The sequence below is a fragment of the Mizuhopecten yessoensis genome, unplaced genomic scaffold, assembly GCF_002113885.1.
Source record: "Mizuhopecten yessoensis strain PY_sf001 unplaced genomic scaffold, ASM211388v2 scaffold2741, whole genome shotgun sequence".
NCBI classification, from domain to species: domain Eukaryota; kingdom Metazoa; phylum Mollusca; class Bivalvia; order Pectinida; family Pectinidae; genus Mizuhopecten; species Mizuhopecten yessoensis.
This window is the reverse complement of record NW_018404696.1, coordinates 262,688-286,251: the sequence shown is the minus strand read 5'-3', so window position 1 is coordinate 286,251 and position 23,564 is coordinate 262,688. Positions and strand designations below refer to the sequence as shown.

The window sequence follows — 23,564 nt, the reverse complement described above, 5'->3', positions numbered from 1 at the left end:
GTAAATCATATCTTTATAAACAATTTTATAGTAACATTCTCCTGGTAATTCTATATACAGTAAAACCCCACTAATTTGAACTCGCGCAAACATCAATGTCAAACATCATCGGAAAATAATACATATGCACACAACATGATAATGCAGCTACAACTGGGTAACAGGTACTTAGTGTTCTGCCGTTAATCCTCTGGTCCTCCGACGTTTGGCTGACACCCGTATAAAGTGGATGGGGATATATCAGATTTTGAGGAACACTGTTATTCGAGCAATGGCAGTTCGAGTACACAAGAGCACTGTCAAATAACTGCTGAGGATGTCATCTACCTCCCTCTCTATGTCCATATATTAACTCTACATATAACCAGGTTAATGAGACTGAAATTTCTCTCGTTATAACCAATTCTTACTACATAGAGGGGTCAACCAAATGAATCAGGGGAGGCAACTCCCACTCACCTACATTGAATCGTAACTACATAATGTTTATCAAAATTAACACATGGATGCCAAAAACAGGTGAAATTATATATTTCAATTTGATTTCAGCAGAATTCAAGCAATATTTCATTAGACAACACTTTCAAACAGAAAAGCTTTTAATTCCCAAAAGTTGTTCTGCTGTGAGTTTTAGAATCGGGCCGGATATCGGCAATCTGGCAATACTATGTTTAACACGCAAGGATAACACTGTAACAAACTCATTCACTACCTAATGTCAATCTTTCATCTTGGATTAAAAGTAAGGGAGACAATTTAATAGGGAACAAAAAAAAGCAGGAAAAATGTAAGAGGATAATGAGTCATTATCTTTTACCCAGGTATCTACCTTCTATATCAAACTGAAAGTTCAACATCCTGAAGTCAACAGCCATGCTATCTTACAATGCCTATATAAGGAAATACACACAAAAAACAGATTTTCAGTCATATATATTGATTTTTCTAAAATCTTGATAATGAATGAAAGATATGTGTGTATGTAAGACTGAAGTAACTTGGTGCCTGTGTATTGTATGTAACTTAGTGCCTGTGTATTGTATGTAACTTGGTGCCTGTGTATTATATGTAACTTAGTGCCCGTGTATTATATATAACTTGGTGCCTGTGTATTGTATGTAACTTAGTGCCTGTGTATTATATGTAACTTGGTGCCTGTGAATTGTATAAAACTTGGTGCCTGCGTATTGTATGTAACTTAGTGCCTGTGTATTGTATGTAACTTGGTGCCTGTGTATTATATGTAACTTAGTGCCTGTGTATTGTATTGTATGTAACTTGGTGCCTGTGTATGGTATTGTATGTAACTTAGTGCCTGTATATTATATGTAACTTAGTGCATGTGTATTGTAGGTAACTTAGTGCCTGTGTATTGTATGTAACTTAGTGCCTGTGTATTATATATAACTTAGTGCCTGTGTATTATGTATAACTTAGTGCCTATGTATTGTATGTAACTTAGTGCCTGTGTATTGTAGGTAACTTAGTGCATGTGTATTATGTATAACTTAGTGCCTATGGATTGTATGTAACTTAGTGCCTATGTATTGTATGTATCTTAGTGCCTGTGTATTATATATAACTTGGTGCCCGTGTATTGTATGTAACTTAGTTCCTGTGTATTGTATGTAACTTAGTGCCGGTGTATTATATGTAACTTGGTGCCTGTGTATGGGATTGTATGTAACTTAGTGCCTATGTATTGGATGTAACTTAGTGCCTGTGTATTCTATATAACTTAGTGCCTATCTATTGTATGTAACTTAGTGCCAGTGTATTATATGTAACTTAGTGCATGTGTATTGTAGGTAACTTAGTGCATGTGTATTATGTATAACTTAGTGCCTATGTATTGTATGTAACTTAGTGCCTATGCATTGTATGTAACTTAGTGCCTGTGTATTATAAGTAACTTAGTGCCTGTGTATTATATGTAACTTAGTGCCTGTGTATTATAAGTAACTTAGTGCCTATGTATTGTATGTAACTTAGTGCCTGTGTATGGTATTGTATGGAACTTAGTGCCTGTGTATTGTATGTAACTTAGTGCCTATGCATTGTATGTAACTTAGTACCTGTGTATTATAAGTAGCTTAGTGCCTATGTATTGTATGTAACTTAGTGCCAGTGTATTGTATTGTATGTAACTTAGTGCCTGTGTTTTGTATTGTACGTAACTTAGTGCCTATGTATTGTATGTAACTTAGTGCCTGTGTATGGTATTGTATGGAACTTAGTGCCTGTGTATTGTATGTAACTTAGTGCCAGTGTATTGTATTGTATGTAACTTAGTGCCTGTGTTTTGTATTGTATGTAACTTAGTGCCTATGTATTGTATGTAACTTAGTGCCTGTGTAACAGATGTAACTGGAGAAATAAAGACTACGTCTCAGCACCAATGTTTATATCTACTGTTGCTACAGGACAGTTCCTTCACCAGTAACAAATCCATCAAATCAATAACCAGCTATATTACCTATGTTATGGAAATTAGAATTTTCTGATTGGTCAGACACTTATATCTCAAAAAATATATAATTTTATTTAGAACATTCTTTCTTTAAATTAGTTTTTACCAGTCTTTCTGTTTCTATAATGGCTCACAATAGCTTTGAGATAAATATGTACTAAAATATAATAATAATTAGACACTTTTCAAAAGCAAAATACTGCTGTTCAGCTTTAATTTGAATATTGAACTTCAAAGAATACATATGAAGACAAATGAATTAAAAACATATTTCAAATTTTATGCAAAACTGAAGCTAACACATCCTCGATACTCCAGGGGTAACGCTCACTTTCACACTCTGCACCCCTAGAATATGTCAGGCTCACTAAGTCAGTGAGCACCACCTTATGGATCTCGCGGTAAATGGTATAATTGGCCGGCTTTGAAGTCAAGTGTCGCTCTTTTGTAATTTTCAAAGGACAGGTATCAGCTTTGTGATTGGTCAGGTCTTTTTCCTGAAACCAATCAAATAGCTAACCACATGCCTTCAATTTTGCTATGACATTTTCCAAGTGTGCAGAAAGTGTAAGTAAGCATAACCCCTGGAGTATCGTGGGAAGCAAACATGAATGTTCAAACTGAATCTTTTCAAGATCTTCTGACCATTATCTATGTTTATGAGGATCTATGGTTTAATGGCAGGGGAGGGAATTGGGAGGAGCACTTCTAGACAACTCTTACCCCGCCCAACTTGGCGGTACTTACATAGAAATGCAACTTCAGCTGTGAGTGGAAAAGCAAGTTAAATAAAAAACAAAGTGTCTCAATATCACTGAAGCATATATTTTTATCTAAACATTTCTTTTATCAGTGAACCAATTATATCTAAAATGTGTTAAATCAGTTTAGGATAGCCTTCACCCAAGCAAGCTACTGTCTTATAATCGTGACCCTATAGGCATCCTGGTTATTCATAAGCAGTCACTTGAAACATTTTAACACAGCTGACAAGTTAGGAAGATACTGGAAGCCAGAACGCCCTTTGAGCAGGTGAACTAAAAATAATGTCTGAATTGATATAAAAAAATCAATAAGAAATCAAAAAAAATCTGATTAAGTGAGATTTCCTTTCCTATATATATCAGTACATGTGTGCTATTTGATGTAATCTGAAAGCAAAACATAAATGAAGCACTAAATTTACACCAATCTATTCTATCTAAATTGAATATGACGGAGAACTAACTACTATAATCAGACAAACATACCTGATACTGTTCCCAGTGTCGTTTTTTCTCATCAGAGGATGATTTGAGGTCAAGGTCAGCCCTGAGGTAACCCTCTGTCTCCTTTAGCCAGCTGTTGAATGAATTGTAGCTCTCCTCAAAGTCGTTCCAGCGAGTTAGACATCGCTCCAGATCTTCCTGTGCATCTGTCAGTTGAGTACGATATTCCTCAAACTCTCGCTTCATTGAAGCCAGTTCCTGGCGAATTTTCGTCTGTCCTGTAGCCGACGTTGATGAAAGAGTTGTCTCCCCTGACTTTGTAGCCTCGGTCAGCCGTTGTGCTCCTTGGCTGATATCTGCCATCAGAGCCTGGTAGGCAAGTAATAACAAATCTTATCTATTGTCCTCAAAACATGAGATAAAGGTTTCAGTGAAAAAGTTATTGAAAACATGCATGAAAATACTGATAAACGCAATAAAGTCACACATTATACACAATCACTTCAACAGTTCTGAATGAACCTAAGTAGCGTAAATAACGGGGACCAGTGAACAAAACTTAAACAATCAGGAAGACCAATGTAATATAAGAATCAGTATGGTGACCTCGGAGACCTTGACATCTCTCTGTAAAATCTCCCAAAAGTTTACAAAACCTCAGAAACCTTGACATCTCTCTGTAAAATCTCCCAAAAGTATACAAAACCTCAGAAACCTTGACATCTCTCTGTAAAATCTCCCAGATGTTTACCGTTTATCTGTAAATACCTTTGCCCTGTCAATCTTGGTAATAATGACAGATTTCTCGCCAAACGTGTCGGAGCAGGTTGCCAATTTTTCGCGGGCGGTGCGTAGCCAGGACAGGAAGCCGTTACATGTGTCATGATAGGCCTGGTGCTGAGCCACACACTGCTCTGCCTTCGCCAACAGGTCCTGGAGAGATCACAGGAGAAAGTTATTCTTAAATACCAGTATTTCCTAATGAAATTATGTACAACAATCAAGAGACACAAGAATGTTAATAGTCCAATTCTGTGTTATACTTTTGGGGGTTATTGGAACAGAATCATTGATGTTAATAGTCCAAGTCTGTGTTATACTTTTGGGGGTTATTGGCACATAATCATTGATGTTAATAGTCCAAGTCTGTGTTATACTTTTGGGGGTTATTGGAACAGAATCATTGATGTTAATAGTCCAAGTCTGTGTTATACTTTTGGTGGGGTGAATTGTCTCTACAGAAAGTATCCCTCATGCAAGGCTTTTGTCCCTGAACCCATACACTTAGGGCTTTGTTTGTTCATCCCTTGAAAGTGATCTAGATAATTCTTTGTAGAAATAAGATTATGATTATTGGCATGTGACTTTGTAAAAGGAAATATTTGCTTTTTTTTTACATATTTAATGTCAGTGACTTTAAAAATGAGTCAATCATTTGTTTTCATAACTGAATATAGATCAAGGTCATTTGTTTTTTTCTGTTTTAGCAAACCTTGTAGAAATCTACAAAGGCAAGCTACTGGGCAAATATGATTTGACTAGTGGCCGTGCCTACCTGGGCCTGATCTTTAATGGTGGTGTATTTGGTGAGGATGTTGGATGTATCCGTGGAAGCCTTGCTGACTGGACTCTTGGTGGACAGGTCAGTGGCCTTCACTCCAATAGACTCGATCATCTGCTCATACGATATCACATCCTGGTACAGTCCCTGTCAATGACAACCAAGTACGGTCAGCTACCTTTTTACTTTCACATTAAATCATCAACAAACATGAAATCATTATAAGAGAAGAAAAAACAAGAGGTCTGAAGGGCCTAAATCATCATACCCCTCAGATCCTGGGGTTCATATCCTGCTCTTAGTTTCAGAAAAGAGTTTGATTACAGCAATATGGCCAAATTACCCCTTTTTGGCCCCGCCCCTCAGACCCCTAGGGGGGTCAGGCCCTTCATTTGTACACTTTTGAATCCCCACCACCTTAGGATGCTTCAATCCAAATTTGTACCAAGTTTAGATCCGAGCTATACAATGACACACCTAAGGCACTCATCTCTTGTAAACAAAACTTAACTATTCGTTTAATTTGTAGGTGTGACATTGAATTGTCTTTTATACAAATCAGGTGATGGACTCTTAAAATGTAGCCAAACCATGAGGTTAAAAATGACAATGGCTAACTATCAATCATCATACCCCATTATAACTGATTATAACCCTTTGTCAAATTACTTTTCATTTGTTGATTATGAATTTGCCACTTATTAAAGTCATGAAAAGAACTCCAGGTAAATGTTTCACATGCTTTGATCCCTCTTTGGAACTTGCTCGTAGGGAAGAAAACATTCCCATCATTGATCGATAAAATGTTCTTACCGTAATTATTACAGTTTGTATTGAAAATGTAAAATGTTATTGGTGACGATAGGTCTACTGAGCCTTTGTCTAGTGACATAAAAGGCTACATATAGAAGTCTTCATTTATATCACCAAGAGTCCACACAAGCACAGGAGAGTCTCTAACAACCCCTTTCACCCCTATGTAACTTTAGTAAACTCTACCATGCATTGATCTGGATGAGTCCATTATGGTCTACAGTGGTGAAAGGGTTAATGAGAATCCTCCTACAGTACCTTGAGTCGCTGTAGCTCTGCCTTCTTCTCCCCGAGGTCAACCTTGGCCTCCGTCTCGCGGAGACGCTTCTCCATGTCACGAAGCCACTTGTGAATTTTGTCGTAGCTGTCGCTGTAGTCAGTCCACTGGAGCAGACACGACTCGAGCATGACCTTGGTGTCAGTTATCTCCCCTAGCATGTTCTCCCACTCCTGCTGCAGCTGCTGAAGTTCCCTGCGGATCATTTCCCGGCCTTCCATCGACGTATTGGTCATCGTCTTCTCTCCCCAGGTGTTTGCTGTGTGGATCAGTAGCTGACCCTCCTCTTTAACTACGACAAACTCCTAACAATAAAATCACGGTGGTTAAAACTAATAAGAAATGGTGACCATAAGCTCTTCCTCAATACTAAGTATATTCCAGACAATGGTATATAAATGTTGACCTAGATACAAATCTAGTAAGGGGGCCTCTGAAACCACAACAGCCATATCAGGTAAACATCTTGATGACAGAGACTTTTTACAATGCTTTCTGGCACCATGGTAACTCATTATCCTCGTCCTATTTAATCTGGAGTGGTATACCAGTGTTCACCTTCACTCACCTGTAGTTTTTCCAGCTGGCTCTGGATCATGAACTTGTCACCAGAGATGTCTGCACACACGGACACCTTGTCCCGCGTGGACTGGAGCCAGGTGGCAGCTTCGGTGAAGGTATCAGCATACTGGGCATGGTCCTGTGTGTACTGCTCATACCGCTTAAACAGGTCCTATATAACAAATCAATGCATCATGATCACTTTAACCACAAGAAAAGTATCATCTAAAATGAAATATCTATGTGAATTTAAATTTTAATTTGCAAAGATTAACTTCTTTTATTCAACAAACAAATATATATTAAAGTCATCACAAGAGATCAAATATTTTCACAAGTAATAAATGCCGTCTTCATTATATCTAGCTGCGTAAGTAACCATGTCTTTCACATTCATTAACAAGAGGACCAAGGGCCTTGAATCCACTGGTTACTTTGATGATGTGGTAGAAATCAGCTCAGCTATTTTCATGGAGAGCTCCTGAAATGTCTGCCACTTTCTTGGTATAACATAAGTTTGTCAGGAGCTAAGGATGCTACCATCTCTATTAGGTTAAAAACCTACCCCAATGCTGTAATAGAGGTGTCGTTTAAATCAAGTATTCTAATTCCAGTCCTTTTAACCCGGCATGGTCCTCTGCCACCAGAAGAGGTCAAAACCTTTTATTACTAAAACTTTATCCCCATGGACTTAGCATAACCATCACTACAATTTAATTAAAATCTGTTTTTATGGGAACAGATTTCTTTAAAATCATATCAGTCAATCTGATGCTTTTAAACTAGTTCCTAAGCCCCTTTGACCCTCAACCCCTATATTTACATACCTTTTGATTCCCATGGGAAAAGCGATCTACCACCACAATTTGGTTGAAATCTGCCCAGTATTTTTAGAGAAGACGTCATTTGAATCAAATAGGCCAGTTTGCCCTCTTTTACCCCTCCCCCTGTTCTTCTTGTACCCCTCCCCCTGATCTTCTTGAAGGTTCAGTCGCTCTATTTGTAAAACATTTTTCGATCTCCAGGGGCTCAGCATGCATTTACTACATTTAAGTAGTTTTTTAGGAAGAGGTCTTACTTAAAGCAAATCGCCAAAATTTTCAGCTCTGTACCCCAACCTTCAGCCATCAAGAGGTGTTCAGCTCTGTACCCCAACCCTCAGCCATCAAGAGGCGTTCAGCTCTGTACCCCAACCCTCAGCCATCAAGAGGTGTTCAGCTCTGTACCCCAACCCTCAGCCATCAAGAGGCGTTCAGCTCTGTACCCCAACCCTCAACCATCAAGAGGCATTCAGCTCTGTACCCCAACCCTCAGCCATCAAAAAGCATTCAGCTCTGTACCCCAACCCTCAGCCATCAAGAGGCGTTCAGCTCTGTACCCCAACCCTCAGCCATCAAGAGGCGACGACAACAGTAGAAGCACCACCAGCTCACCCTGGTACATTGTACTGCTAAAAATCATTTTACTTTTACCTTACACAACTGTATTGTACTCGGGTTTTATTATATACTTCAGCTTAAATATATCTTGTTGTTTAAAAATACAAAGACCTGACAACTAGCAGTCAACTTATAATAATTGTAATCATTTCCTCCAAATATTTAAATGTCTTCCCAGTATTTATATTTCCAGCCAGAGTATCGATATCTCCTGCCAGAGTATTGATATTTCCTGCCAAAGTATCAATATCTCCTGCCAGAGTATCGATATCTCCTGCCAGAGTATTGTTATTTCCTGCCAGAGTATTGTTATCTCCTGCCAGAGTATTGATATTTCCTGCCAGAGTATTGATATTTCCTGCCAGAGTATCGATATCTCCTGCCAGAGTATTGATATTTCCTGCCAGAGTATTGTTATCTCCTGCCAGAGTATTGATATCTCCTGCCAGAGTATTGTTATTTCCTGCCAGAGTATCGATATCTCCTGCCAGAGTATCGATATCTCCTGCCAGAGTATTGATATTTCCTGCCAGAGTACTGATATTTCCTGCCAGAGTATTGATATTTTCTGCCAGAGTACTGATATTTCCTGCCAGAGTATTGATATTTCCTGCCAGAGTACTGATATTTCCTGCCAGAGTACTGATATTTCCTGCCAGAATATTGATATTTCCTGCCAGTGTATTGATATTTCCTGCCAAAGTATTGATATTTCCTGCCAGAATATTGATATTTCCTGCCAGAGTATCGATATCTCCTGCCAGAGTATCAATATCTCCTGCCAGAGTATCGATATCTCCTGCCAGAGTACTGATATTTCCTGCCAGGATTTAAATCTTATATATCTCTTGGCAGTATTCAAATTTCATACATGACTGAAATTATTATCAAACTTCTCTACATTTCAAACAGTGACAAGTAGGAAAAGCTGCAGATGATGGCAGACATGATTGACTGACCTTGGAGGCTGCAATGAGGCTTGTGTATCTGGAGCTCATCTGGGTGAGTTGGGAGGTCACACGATTATCTGTGGTGCACTGAAGTAAGGTCTGAGAACGCTCCGCCAGAGCATCAAACGTCAGCTGCTTGTTGAGGATCTGTTCATGGACAGCCTGTAGACATGAGGATAACAGATTATAGTTACTACAAGTTTGTCAGCGAGATATTAGGTTCTATCAACGTGATAAAACTGACATCTATCACACTGGGACAGATATGGAAGGTGACAACTCTTTGCCTTGTTCAATCAGTTGTAACTTTGAATGGGTGGGTGGTGTATACTTACATGTTGTTTCTCCACCTGCACAGTTTTATCTTCCAGTGTTGCCTTAAGCTCAGAGTCAGCCTTCATGTCTGTCTCAGTGTCCTTGATCCACTGACTCAACTCCTTGTACTGGTCTTCATATTTACTCCATTCTTCCAGGAGATGAGCTGTAAATGGCAGACACCCCATGTATAACATTATGTAACATAGGACTTCTTTTCTTTTCAATTTTACATAAACCCCTGATATCCGTTAAGTCAAAATTTTATGTCGAAATTAAAAAAAATATTCAATGAAATATTACCTAGGTTTGCATTGAGTTCATCACACTCATTGATAAATCCTTCAAACTCGTTGGACAACATAGCAAGCTCCTCCTTGATGAGGTCTTGTCCCTGTGCCGACGTCTCTGGTAGGACAACCTCTCCCTTTGCAATGGTGACTTCTAGTTTCTCTTTACCCACATCATTAGTGCTGAACACGTCCTACACAACAGAGATACAAACAAAGATATTATACAGGAGACAGTGAAGAAATAAGTTTCAACCTGCAGAATTTGAATTATTCAAATGTTGTTTTCTGCAGTATTCTGACATAGGCTCATTGACAAACATTTCCTAACAATAATACATTACAAAAAGGATCACTGCTACTTCTGAAAACTCTCAGCCTCTTCACCCAAGAACAGTAACTCTAGAGCCCCAAATAACATCATTTGAAAACCTATTAATCTGGGGCCAATTTTCAGTATATGGGTCAACAGATGTTAATACTCCACCTGTAGTTTATGGAGCTGTGCCTCAATGGCCGTCCTGTCACCACGGACATCACTACAAGAGTTCAGTCCTTCAATGGCAGTGCCCAGCCAATCGGAGGTCTCCATGAATGTGTCCCTGTAAGCCTGGTGGTCCTTCACATTCTTCTCGCACTTCACCAGCTGATCCTACAAACATCATATTACACCAACACATGGTTATCATAGGTGTAGCTATATATTACACCAACACACAGTTATCATAGGTGTAGCTATATAACACCAACACATGGTTATCATAGGTGTAGCTATATAACACCAACACAGTTATTATATGTGTAGCTTTATATTACACAAACACATGGTTATCATAGGTGTAGCTATATAACACCCACAAACAGTTATCATAGGTGTAGCTATATAACACCAACACAGTTATTATAGGTGTAGCTATACATTACACCAACACACAGTTCTCCTAGGTGTAGCTATATTTTACACCATCTCATGTTTATCATATGTGTAGCTATATAACGCCATCACAGTTATTATATGTGTAGCTTTACATTACACAAACACATGGTTATCATAGGTGTAGTTATATAACACCCACAATCAGTTATCATAGGTGAATGTTTATATTACAGCAACACGCAATTATCATATGTGTAGCTATATAACAACCACACATTTATCATAAGTGTAGCTATATAACACCAACACATAGTTATCATAGGTGTGGGTGTTATATCCCTACACCTATGATATGTGTGTGGGTGTTATCTAGCTATATATAGCTAGATAACACCCACACACATATCATAGGTGTAGGTATATAACACCCACAAAAAGTTATCATAGGTGTAGGAATATAACACCCACACATTTATCATAGGTGTAGCTATATAACACCCTTACAGTTAGCATAGGTGTAGCTATATATAGCTATATAACACCCACACACAGTTATCATAGGTGTAGCTATATAACACTCACACACAGTTATCATAGGTGTAGCTATATAACACCCACACACAGTTATCATAGGTGTAGCTATATAACACCCACACACAGTTATTACAGGTGTAGCTAGTACACAATTTCTGACAACATGCTTGAACCTTAATATTTACTAAGGAATATTTGTGGTAGAATCTAATCATTGCATCAATTGTTGTTATCAATTTTTATTCGTATTCTTTTCAAAATGCTTGAGTAAAATCTAGTAAAACCTATTTATTCTTCATATTTTAACAACATTTGACATTTGCTTTGGACCAGACAATCTCATCTATTTTTATTTTTTTAACTCATTTATTTTTAAATATTTTTTTTGCAAATTTTATCAACACCTTGTTTTCTAACAACTAGAATTACTTACCTTAACTCGACCAAGAAGTCGTTCATATCGACTGACTTGTCGCCGGATCTGGTTACCGAGGTTGGCCTCTTTGCTAGTCTGTTTGAGATTCTCTGATTTGTCATTAAGATTGTCAATGGTACTTTGCTGACTGTTCACATTCAGTTGAAGCACCTGTCAAACACACACACAAGATACTTTTATAAACACAGTGGAGACATAACCATCTACCTACCAAAACACAATCCATAAACATTAACAGCACAACTTTTTGTATATAATTATATCATCAATGAACTTTTTGCATAGTTTTATCTAATGCTTCTTTTTATTTAACTCTAATTCTTTTCAATGACTTTGACCCAGATACATCCACTGACTTTAAACCCTTTGACCCTGATAAATCCACTTACCTTAACCCTTTGACCCTGATAAATCCACTGACCTTAAACCTTTGACCCTGATAAATCCCCTGATAAATCCACTGACCTTAACCCTTTGATCCTGATAAATCAACTGACCTTAACCCTTTGACCCTGATAAATCCACTGACCTTTACCCTTTGACCCTGATAAATCTACTGACCTTAAACCTTTGACCCTGATAAATCCCCTGACCTTAACCCTTTGACCCTACTAAATCCACAGACCTTAACCCTTTGACCCTGATAAATCAACTGACCTTAACCCCTTGACCCTGATCAATCCACTGACCTTTACCCTTTGACCGTGATAAATCCACTGACCTTAACCCTTTGACCCTGATAAATCCACTGACCTTAACCTTTTGACCCTGATAAATCCACTGACCTTAACCCTTTGCCCCTGATAAATCCACTGACCTTAACCCTTTCAAGTTGAAGTCTTTTTTCTTGTAGAGTGTTCTGTTGCTGCGACTCATTCTCCAGCTGTTTTTCCAAGTCAGATAGCCATCGGTCAAGCTGGTCTATACTGTCATCATACACAGTCCACTGGGTCAGTGTGCCATCCAATTTGGTTTTGAGGTCATTAAGGTCCCCTGACAAGGCATCATACTCTGCCTGTAGACCCTGCATCTCTCGCCTCATGTTGTCACGTCCTGGGACGGATGTATTGGGCAGCACAATCTGGAGGTTGTCGAGGGCGATCTGAAGCATGTGTAATCCTTCCTCCTTGTCACCCATGAGCTCCTGGACATCACCCAGGCGTCCCTTGACAACCTGACGATCACCACTGATGTCTGAATGTGCCTGGAGCTTTTTACGCATCTCGCTGAGCCAGGCCTTACATTGGTTGAATGAAGACGTGTATGCCTGGTGGTCAAGCGCATACTGCTCCCAGCGACGACACAACTCCTAAAACAACACATGGAAATCAACTTAGGGCAACTAGGCTACTATACAAAAACTAAATTTACAATAATTGGTTAATATGCCAGGAAACACTGAAGTTAGTTTAATGTCAATAATGTCTCCCCAGAAAAAAATCAAACACTCACCTTGACATTAATGTAGATTGTCTGGTACTTTGTCCCTAGCTGTGACGCCTGACTAATGACACGTGTGTCGGTACTGACACGAACCAGGTCCTGGGCCGCATCACTGAGGGTATCCACATCACCTTGGTGATCAATCATCTCCTGGTGAAGTTTCTTTAGTTTGTCCAGTTGAGACTGTTTGTCCTTCAGTGTAGCCTTGAGCTCAGTATCACGAACTCTGACCTCCATATCTTTGAGCCAGGCTGAGACTTTTTCCTGCCAAGCATCAAACTCTTTCCACTGGTCCATACAGCTCTCAAGATCAGACTTGGTCTGTAACAGAGGTTGTCAGGTAATAGGATCATATCATCTATTTCAAGCTTCTTACATTAAAAAATATTTCATAAATCTAATATCAACCAATCATATCTACTAAAATGTCTTAAACAGAATCGGTAAGTAAACTTATTGTGTAACTCTGCCTGTAATATCAAACATTCATCATTTCAATTATACACTGCAGATAAAGGACAATATTTTAAAACAAGAGGCCCAAGGGCCTTAGCGGTCACCTGAGTTATATCATAGATACTGGTAGCTTTATTTTATTGTTAAGATGTGATGTGGAAATCAGCATGTAAACTAAGTGAAATACAATACTTGTCATGTCATCAATGGATAAGAATTTGAAAATATTGGTAAATGTTCCCTTTGGGACCCCGCCCTAGCCCCTGGGGATGGGGCAGGAATCCTAATTTTACAAAGTAAAACTCTCATTTACCCAACATGATTCTGACTAAGTTTGAGCAATTTTCTGCTGAAAATGGATAAAATATATACCGAAGGTGTTATTTCCCTATATAAACTATAGTAAACGTTAACCCCTCCCTAAGGGAGAACGGATAGCTCGGGGTCCTGATATTTTTAATTTAAATAAAGCCCCTGATGATCTTTCTTTCCATGTAAAGAAAATCACTGTAGTACCTCTGAGTCTGGAGAAGAAGATTTTTGAAATATTGATTAATTTTCCCTTTGGGGCCCCGCCCTGGCCCCAGGGGTCGGGGTAGGAATCTCAATTTTACAATTTGAAACCATCTACCTCCAAGGATAATTCTCACCAAGTAAAAATAATTTCCTACAGAAAGTTGTCAAAATATACCCAAAAGTGTTATTTCCCTATATAAACTATAGTAAACTTTACCCCCTCCCCAAGGGAGAACGGATAGCTCGGGGGTCCTGAAATTTACAATTTAAGTAAAGCCCCTGATGATCTTTCTTTCCACGTAGAGAAAATCACTGTAGTACCTCTGAGTCTGGAGAAGAAGATTTTTGAAATATTGATTAATTTTCCCTTTGGGGCCCCGCCCTGGCCCCAGGGGTCGGGGTAGGAATCTCAATTTTACAATTTGAAACCATCTACCTCCAAGGATAATTCTCACCAAGTAAAAATAATTTCCTACAGAAAGTTGTCAAAATATACCCAAAAGTGTTATTTCCCTATATAAACTATAGTAAACTTTACCCCCTCCCCAAGGGAGAACGGATAGCTCGGGGGTCCTGAAATTTACAATTTAAGTAAAGCCCCTGATGATCTTTCTTTCCACGTAGAGAAAATCACTGTAGTACCTCTGAGTCTGGAGAAGAAGATTTTTGAAATATTGATTAATTTTCCCTTTGGGGCCCCGCCCTGGCCCCAGGGGTTGGGGTAGGAATCCCAATTTTACAATTTTGAAGCCTCATCTACCAAGGATGATTCTGACCAAGTTTGAAAAAAATCCATCCACTGGTTCTTGAGAAGAAGTTGAAAATGTAAAAGTTTACGCACGACGCACGACGGACGACGGACGACGGACGACGACGGACGAAAAGCGATTGGAATAGGTCACTTGAGCAAAGCTCAGGTGACCTAAAAAAATGGTGATTTAACTAGAACACTGAGGGGTCAGCAAGGACCCCACCATGTGACTGACTGTAACTCTCCACTCCCTTCCCCATGTAGCCGATTCTAGTAACAGTGACCTTGACCTTGACATTAAAATTTCAAATTCCCAACTGCATAAATATCAGTGTATCACCATGTCAAATTTCAAAAATAATTTGTCTTTTGGATTTAGATGGAAGGACTGTACACCTTTATGGTCTATTTTTAGTAACTGTGACCTTGATCTTGACCTTAAAACTTTTTTCCCTTAGAAACCATATTGTACATTGTATCACAATGTCAAATTTCAGAAAGTCGGACGGCTCCAGATAACCCTTCATACATACCTTCTGTAGGGCATTGACGAACGCCTCCCAATCATCCTTCAGAGCATCAGTCTCCCTCATGACAATGTCTTTGCCCTGGGGTGCAGTATTTGGTAGTACCTTCTCAGAAAGGCTTACTACATTCTTTACCTTGGGTTCGCCCTCCATTTTGGTCGCAACAATGTCCTGTAGAATAAGTATTTTATTGAGTGAAGCTGCCTGGAGGTGCGAATGGTGTTGATTTGATAGTGAGGCAGTTTATAAATAAATCATATTAACTGACAAATCACAAACAATATATAGCGTGCTTATATAATGCTATTATCATTCTTATGAATCATTGAAAATGCAAATAAAGCAAGCACAGTCATTTTTGTGTTTACATCTTGAACCCTTTCATCAGACAATGAAACAATATTTCAGGCAGAACACAAACAGTGAAGTAACACTGGAGACCTACACTTCACACAAATCCTATGTTACCGTATCAGGAGGTTGTTTCTGTAAGGACCTCAATACGTCGGTTTTGATATCTAGTTAAAAGCACAGCTGTGTTTATCAATTTCACTTTAATAAAATACATGTAAAATAATCATTAAACAGCTTTTTGCCAATGAAAATATCCTACTCCAGCATTTGATAATAAAACAGTTATGTCATTCTTCCACCAAAACCCGTCACAGTAAATATACCATAAAACCCATGTAATATGCGTGGGTCCAAGTAATACAATTTGGTAAAGGGGAATTTACTTAGGGTCCATCACCAAATAATAACATCCTGATCACTAGGTCAATACTCATGAGTAATTCACACACAATCACAGACAATCTACTGATTCTAGACAGCTTCTCAACAACTAGTGAGGGTTTAGTCGACACTAATAGGCTACTTACTCGTTAGCCAATCACAGCATGTATCTGATATCGTAGCAATGAGACTGCATCTCATTATTAGTGGGGCTTTTAACTTTTCGTTTTTTTGAAAATAAGATCAACCGAATAATCATAAATTATCACCAAATATCTGAGATCATGTTTGAGTACAGAAGTACATGGGTTTGTTAGTGTTATAAGTAATATATCTTTAGCATGTTATTTTATTATCAGAAAACACTTACTGTCCAAATCATTGCTTATACAGTTGTTTGTAAATATAGCCCTAACAGAACTATTGTATGAATCACAGGACTCCTCTGATTCAGTGCCAAGTTGAGCTCTCTTGTGATCTAAACCTTTCTTTGTCTATATGTTGTGCATAATTAATTTAAAAAACAAACAAATCTCATGCAATACAACTAAGCAGAAAAGCCACACATTCAATCCTAGATAGCAAATCTAAGTGATTTCTTAAATTTATTGCATTGTATTTTTAATTCACAATACATGCACATGCATTCTAGCTGTTTTCTACCATTCAATGACAAAACCCTCGGTAAAAACCTGAAAAAGGTGCCCAGGTACACATGTATACAAAACTCTACTTAAAAATCACCATTTTTTCCATAAAACAATCAAATCTACCGATTAAATAGCCAAACTCAGGTGTCTGTTACTTAGATGGTAACAGATCTACATGGTTGAGTCACACAGGGTAGCTGTTGCTAGGGTTTCTTCACACTCCCTTACTTACTTGGGAAATTTTCTCTATATCAGTGTTCTAATAAAACAAAAAGTTTCACAGCAGCCTTACAATGTGTGTAAGTGCTCCTAACTTACACGGAATGCTTTCAGTTACACAGTTAATGATCCATGAAATTATTATTTTTTATAACCCCTTTTTTTCTTTTTTATAGCTCACCTGACATTGTACGTATCAGCTTTTACAAAAATATTGTTTACTTTTTCTTGCTCAAACATAGTGGTGGTAGACCTGTTTTTAAGCATCACAGACAGAAAGATTGAAGACTTCATTCTTTAGACAGAACTAGAAATATGCCAGATTGGCAGACTAATACCCCCCACCCTGTGCAGAAAACCTGTAGGAATACTTCTTTCAAGAATGTTTTTAACCAAAGGGGCATAACTTTATAAATAGGGGAGGTATTTCTAATTTCTATATGGGGTATAACAAGTTATCAAAAAGACACAACTTTCCCATTCTCCAAAACTATTTTGAATTATAAAATCTCATCAATGCAAGTGCACACAAGATATGTGGATAATTTAATTTCGTTTGAAGATTGTAAGTTCACATTATTGCTGTGAGGTGCTCGGATATGTTTGAGTGACTTACAACATGTGGCTGATTTTTTTATGTGCAACAATTCAACAAAAAACTGCAACATTTCATACCCCCAATTTAAAGTAGGATGTGAATTCCATCTGTCCAATAAAAAATAACACAGTCCTAAAATCTAGGATACATTGTTACTAATATCTATTATGGTTGACAGTGCGCCCCTTACCAGTATACATTGTCTAGACCGTCCAGGATATGACTTTAAAGAAAGCACAACTACACTGTCAAGCTTTCCTCTAAATGTACGTATGAAGAAAGACTAAACAAATCAGACAGAAGAGAGATAGAACATCTACGGGATACTGTAGATCATACAGTATAAGGAAAAATCAAGCCTAATTTATCAACAAAATAAATGTGGGAACACTTACACAGCGACGCTGTAAGTTGTTAATTATGAGAACAACAACAACAGGTTAGTTCATACAAAACACACAAAAAGGCATCATTTTATATTAAAATATTTTATCAATGTAAAACCATTGTAGAATTGGTTAAATAAATCCGAGGTTCAGGACAAACAAATGATAAAAAAAAATATTTCTTTTTTCAGTATAAAGGGTTTGGTTATTACTTTCTGCCTTAAATTTGGTTTGATAATTATTTTGTATTAATTAGATGTTAGGTAACATTCATGCAGGAGTACCACTGTTTATTACACATCAACAGGAAATCTTACACTTTTTAACAGTCCAGTATAATAACCCTGCAATATGATCAGGTGACATTACAACATGACACATGCACAGAAAGAGCTTCACTCTCATTGGTGCACACAAGTCGGCACACGGAGAACATAGAAACATCTTAGGAGGCGTTACACATCTTACAATTATTTCGGGGAGAGAAAAATGGAAGTTCAACACAAAAATGTTTATAAAGATTATAAAGCAGCAACTTCACAAAAAAATAGTTACAATATGAAATATAATGTTGCCACATAAACAAGGTAAAATACGTTTAGCAGAAAGGCTTTGTGATGTAATTAACTAAATGTAGAGTTATGAGACTAGATAATGTATACTATAGGGGATGTCTGATCTCCGGTATACGATGGATTACATGGGGTTTAACCTCTAACCTCAATCTATGATCATAAATATCCAGCAAAAATAGTATAATCATAAATACAACAAGCAATAATATAATATTATTCTTTTTACAAACAAATAAATCGGTGATCAATGTTTTGCTGAGTCTCACCTGAATCTTGTCGAGTCGGTTCTGTATGGTGTGGCGATCACCTGATACGTCGGCACACATAGACAGCTTCTCACGAATGCCATTCAGCCATTCAATACAGTTGTTGTAGGCATCATTGTACTGTTGGTGGTCGGCTACAAACGCCTCGTACTGCTGGACCCGTTCCTGACAACATCCAATGTTATAATTAACAGGAGCTAGCAGCACTCCGCTTACCGCGTACTGCTGGACACGTTCCTGGCAACATCCAATGTTATAATTAATATAACAGGAGCTAGCAGCACTCCGCTTACCGCGTACTGCTGGACACGTTCCTGCCAACATCCAATGTTATAATTAACATACCAGAAGCTAGCAGCACTCGGATTACCTCGTAGTGCTGGACACGTTCCTGACAACCTCCAATGTTATAATTAACATACCAGAAGCTAGCAGCACTCGGATTACCTCGTCCTGCTGGACACGTTCCTGACAACATGCAATGTTATAATTAACATACCAGAAGCTAGCAGCACTCGGATTACCTCGTAGTGCTGGACACGTTCCTGACAACATGCAATGTTATAATTAACATACCAGGAGCTAGCAGCACTCGGATTACCTGTTGATGTCACTAACTTAACATGTAATACTCAGTCCAAGTCTTGTTAATATGGATTAAACGGCAGTTTTTAATTTTCATGTCGGTACGAACCCAAATCGGTAACATCCTAGCAGGCTTCATGTTTAATATGGATGTAACCGATTTACGTTCATACAGGCATAAAAATTTAAAAAACACCGTTCAATCAATATATTAACATTTCTACTATAGAACAATTGTTTGATTTTATTTATTTGTTCTTGAATAATTTATTTATTTACTGCATTTTGTACATGCGTTGTCGTTTAAACGACATTTTCGTGACAGCCCTATTTGAATAAAATTGGCGCCAATAACTAACCGTAGTCATTTGAACGTTTGACGCAGGGTTATTTTATCCGAAGCGACGCGACTAGACTCTCGTTTATCTATGACGTCATAAGTAAACCATGTGTTAATGTCACGAGAGTTTTTGCTTTAATACTCAAATGTAATGCATTTCTGCATTAGAGGGTTGCAGCGCAAATGTAAATATTTAGGTATAATTTTTTTAATTCTATTCAAAAATCTTCACTCTGTCTCCATTTTGAAGTATTCCACTTGTTCAAAAATGTATTTATCCTGACTTAACTTGAACCTGAATGCTGTATAACATTCCAATGTTATTAAGTCATCAATGCGTGAACACTATATCACAAATATGTTGCTTGCATTAATGAGAAAGATCTTATATGTCTATCATTATTCATACCACTATGAACATTCTACAAACCACATGACATTCTCTGTTGCCATGTGACTAAGTAACCATCAGTACCTTGGCTGTGGCGGTGATTTTATGGTAGCGTGTTCGTGCTTGTGTGACAAACTTGGTGAGTTGTGGGTCACTGCTACTCTGGACCAGGCTCTGAGCTTTGTCATTGACACTGTCCATCACCCGCTGATAGGACAGTACATCCTGGTGTAGTACCTACAATACAGCAAAATACAGATCAGTCAGTACTGGTCATCTCCTGTCACTACAATGGTCAGTACTGGTCATCTCCAGTCACTACAATGGTCAGTACTGATCATCTCAAGTCACTACCATGGTCAGTACTGGTCATCTCCAGTCACTACCATGGTCTGTACTGGTCATCTCCAGTCACTACCATGGTCAGTACTGGTCATCTCCAGTCACTACAATGGTCAGTACTGGTCATCTCTTGTCACTACAATGGTCAGTACTGATCATCTCCAGTCACTACAATGGTCAGTAGTGGTCATCTCCAGTCACACAAACATTCCACAAACACAAACACATTTAGTAACTACGATATAAACTGAATTCACAAACAAGCTACTGTTTACTCGGAAGCTCTAGATGTATGGAGATCTATAACACTACCAACAACTGTTGCTAGGTTTTCTAATCTTGAGCCAATCAGATGTTCTGTATACGTACTTTGTAATTCTGTAACTGGCTTTTCTTCTCCTCCAGCGTGGACCTGAGGGGCACTGTTCCGTCGAGCTGCGACTCCATCTCACGCAGCCAGTGCTCCACCTGTCCAAAGCTGTCATCAAACGACGTCCATTGGACAAGCGCTACCTCCATCTTACGCTGTGCAGCAGACAGATCATCAAACAGACTTTCCCAGGTCAGCTTGACTTGTCGTAGCTCTTGTCTCACCACTTCACGACCGTCTGGTGCTGTGTTCGGGTACAGCTTTTCTCCCGCTTCTACCACCTGGTTCAACTTGGTGAAGCCAGCATCACGCTCCATGGCCAATTCCTGCGACCATATCACAAATAATCACTAACAATGGAATGTAATTCCTGTAACCATAGTAACTAGTGCAAGACTTTCCACTTAATGTCATGTGATTTATAACCTATGTAATTCAATATATGTTTGTATCACTTGCTTTGATGTGATCTCCGCTTAATATCACTTCATTTTCACCCTCTAACGTCACTGTACCCGAATCGGGACACTTTTTAGATAAATATAAATGTTCTTTTAAACCATACTATCAGTTCCAAAAATCTTTGTTTATTTTTCATAAAAAGATACTATCCACTTTTCATTTCTATTACAACACGAAATACCATCAGGGTTACGTAGGCCCTTTAACCGGTGGAAATTATGTAGGACAGAAAAGTCTCAACCATGGATGTATAAATTTGGCCGCAAGCGTTGGTTTTTGCCCCCAATTTTGTTCCCTTTGGGAAGGACATTTCTATCCTACATATATACATATGTTGGAGTCATAAAATATCCAATTTTATTTGTTCTGTCTCCAACAAATATCCTCTATACTCTTTGTGAACCCACCTGTATCTTCTCCAGTCTGTCTTCCAGTTCATTCCTTGAGCCTGTAGTTTCAGCACTCGTTGAGAACTTGCTCTTGGCCTTGTTGAGCCACTGTGAGCAGTCAGCATGCCGATCCTTGTAGTGTTTGTGATCGGTCACATTCTGTTCACATTTCTTCAGTTGGTCCTGTATGGACAAACATCAAGATAAATTGGTTAACTTCCATATCTTCAACAACTGTACTGTTATCATGATGACTAGAGGCTACCATACGACCATTTCCTGAGGGCTGATATGGGTCGAGGGCTGATACGGAGTAGGATGTGGAAATGGTCATTTGGTAAACTGTTTTATTATTTACTGCTCTATTACATCAAACTTATTAACAATGACAAATGAAAAACATAGAAAATATATATTTCAAGAGCTAAATTATAATCACATTCTAAAATAAAACGGGAAAAAAACAGAAAAGCAAATATAGATGGATATTCAGTGCGTACACTACCAGATCAAGGAGGGATTTTTCTGATAATATAATCATGTTACCATTGACAACTGATACTCGTATCAATGACACACCAGTATGTTACCATTGACAACTGATACTTGTATCAATGACACACAGGTATGTTACCATTGGCAACTGATACTTGTGTCAAAGACACACAGGTATGTTACCATTGGCAACTGATATTTGGGTTGTGGATGCCTACAAACCTACCTTAAGGTTTTGTTGTAGGGTCTGGTAGCGTGACATGAGCTGTGAGACAGATGTGCCAACACGCACTTCACCAGTCAGCTGCTGTAGTGTCTGTGCCTCGTCAGAGAAGTGATCCATTTCTCTCTGATGTGCCCTTACCTCCGTCATCAAAGCCTGTCAAACAGTTCACCAAAATTAGTTCATGTTACCAAGAAGGATTTCCAAGAAAATGTCTCAGGATTCGAGAATAAGACTTCCTGCAAGAATCATGATAGGTTATGACAAACTGCAACCCTTCAACAACTCTACCTTCACTGAAATAGTTTCACAGGAAACCGTTTAATGGTATCTATATACAGGAAAATGTTAAATCTTGGTGCATGTGGAGAAGACAATTATCTGATTTAAAGGAAAAAATATATAGAATTTGGAGAGAGGATATTAGAATACTGAATTATATGAAACCTCTTGTGTATTTTGGCTCACAATGCAGGGAAAGGGGTGGACATAACGTGAGGAGACATCAAAGGATGGAAATCTTCCTCCCGAAACATTACAGTTGGCAAGCCTGTATAAGTATTGTAGATTTGTTTATGATTTATATTAGAGTTGGCAAGCCTGTACAAGTATTGTAGATTTGTTTATGATTTATATTAGAGTTGGCAGGCCTGTACAAGTATTGTAGATTTGTTTATGATTTATATTAGAGTTGGCAGGCCTGTACAATTATTGTAGATTTGTTTATGATTTATATTAGAGTTGGCAGGCCTGTACAAGTATTGTAGATTTGTTTATGATTTATATTAGAGTTGGCAGGCCTGTACAAGTATTGTAGATTTGTTTATGATTTATATTAGAGTTGGCAGGCCTGTACAATTATTGTAGATTTGTTTATGATTTATATTAGAGTTGGCAGGCCTGTACAAGTATTGTAGATTTGTTTATGATTTATATTAGAGTTGGCAGGCCTGTACAAGTATTGTAGATTTGTTTATGATTTATATTAGAGTTGGCAGGCCTGTACAAGTATTGTAGATTTGTTTATGATTTATATTAGAGTTGGCAGGCCTGTACAAGTATTGTAGATTTGTTTATGATTTATATTAGAGTTGGCAGGCCTGTACAAGTATTG

The 23,564-nt window shown here is 38.2% G+C and overlaps 1 protein-coding gene across 3 annotated transcripts in view; it reads right to left on the bottom strand.

Annotated features, from left to right (window-relative positions):
* Window positions 1-23,564, bottom strand: part of LOC110446497 (nesprin-1-like) — a 323,100-nt gene that overhangs the window by 169,505 nt on the left and 130,031 nt on the right. The window contains exons 54-73 of one of the 3 annotated variants that reach the window (XM_021491668.1): window positions 22,454-22,606; window positions 21,751-21,915; window positions 20,881-21,207; window positions 20,254-20,406; window positions 18,854-19,018; window positions 18,330-18,356; window positions 17,704-17,733; window positions 15,431-15,595; window positions 13,184-13,495; window positions 12,549-13,040; window positions 11,729-11,881; window positions 10,372-10,536; window positions 9,898-10,078; window positions 9,615-9,760; window positions 9,289-9,441; window positions 6,898-7,062; window positions 6,311-6,634; window positions 5,234-5,386; window positions 4,447-4,611; window positions 3,721-4,047 (exon numbers count right to left, since the gene is read on the bottom strand). In XM_021491668.1, coding sequence (XP_021347343.1) covers window positions 3,721-4,047; window positions 4,447-4,611; window positions 5,234-5,386; window positions 6,311-6,634; window positions 6,898-7,062; window positions 9,289-9,441; window positions 9,615-9,760; window positions 9,898-10,078; window positions 10,372-10,536; window positions 11,729-11,881; window positions 12,549-13,040; window positions 13,184-13,495; window positions 15,431-15,595; window positions 17,704-17,733; window positions 18,330-18,356; window positions 18,854-19,018; window positions 20,254-20,406; window positions 20,881-21,207; window positions 21,751-21,915; window positions 22,454-22,606 — 3,921 coding nt within the window. Of the gene's footprint in view, window positions 1-3,720; window positions 4,048-4,446; window positions 4,612-5,233; window positions 5,387-6,310; window positions 6,635-6,897; window positions 7,063-9,288; window positions 9,442-9,614; window positions 9,761-9,897; window positions 10,079-10,371; window positions 10,537-11,728; window positions 11,882-12,548; window positions 13,041-13,183; window positions 13,496-15,430; window positions 15,596-17,703; window positions 17,734-18,021; window positions 18,031-18,329; window positions 18,357-18,853; window positions 19,019-20,253; window positions 20,407-20,880; window positions 21,208-21,750; window positions 21,916-22,453; window positions 22,607-23,564 lie in introns of all 3 variants that reach the window. The other 2 variants (XM_021491669.1, XM_021491670.1) reach the window with 2 other exon arrangements.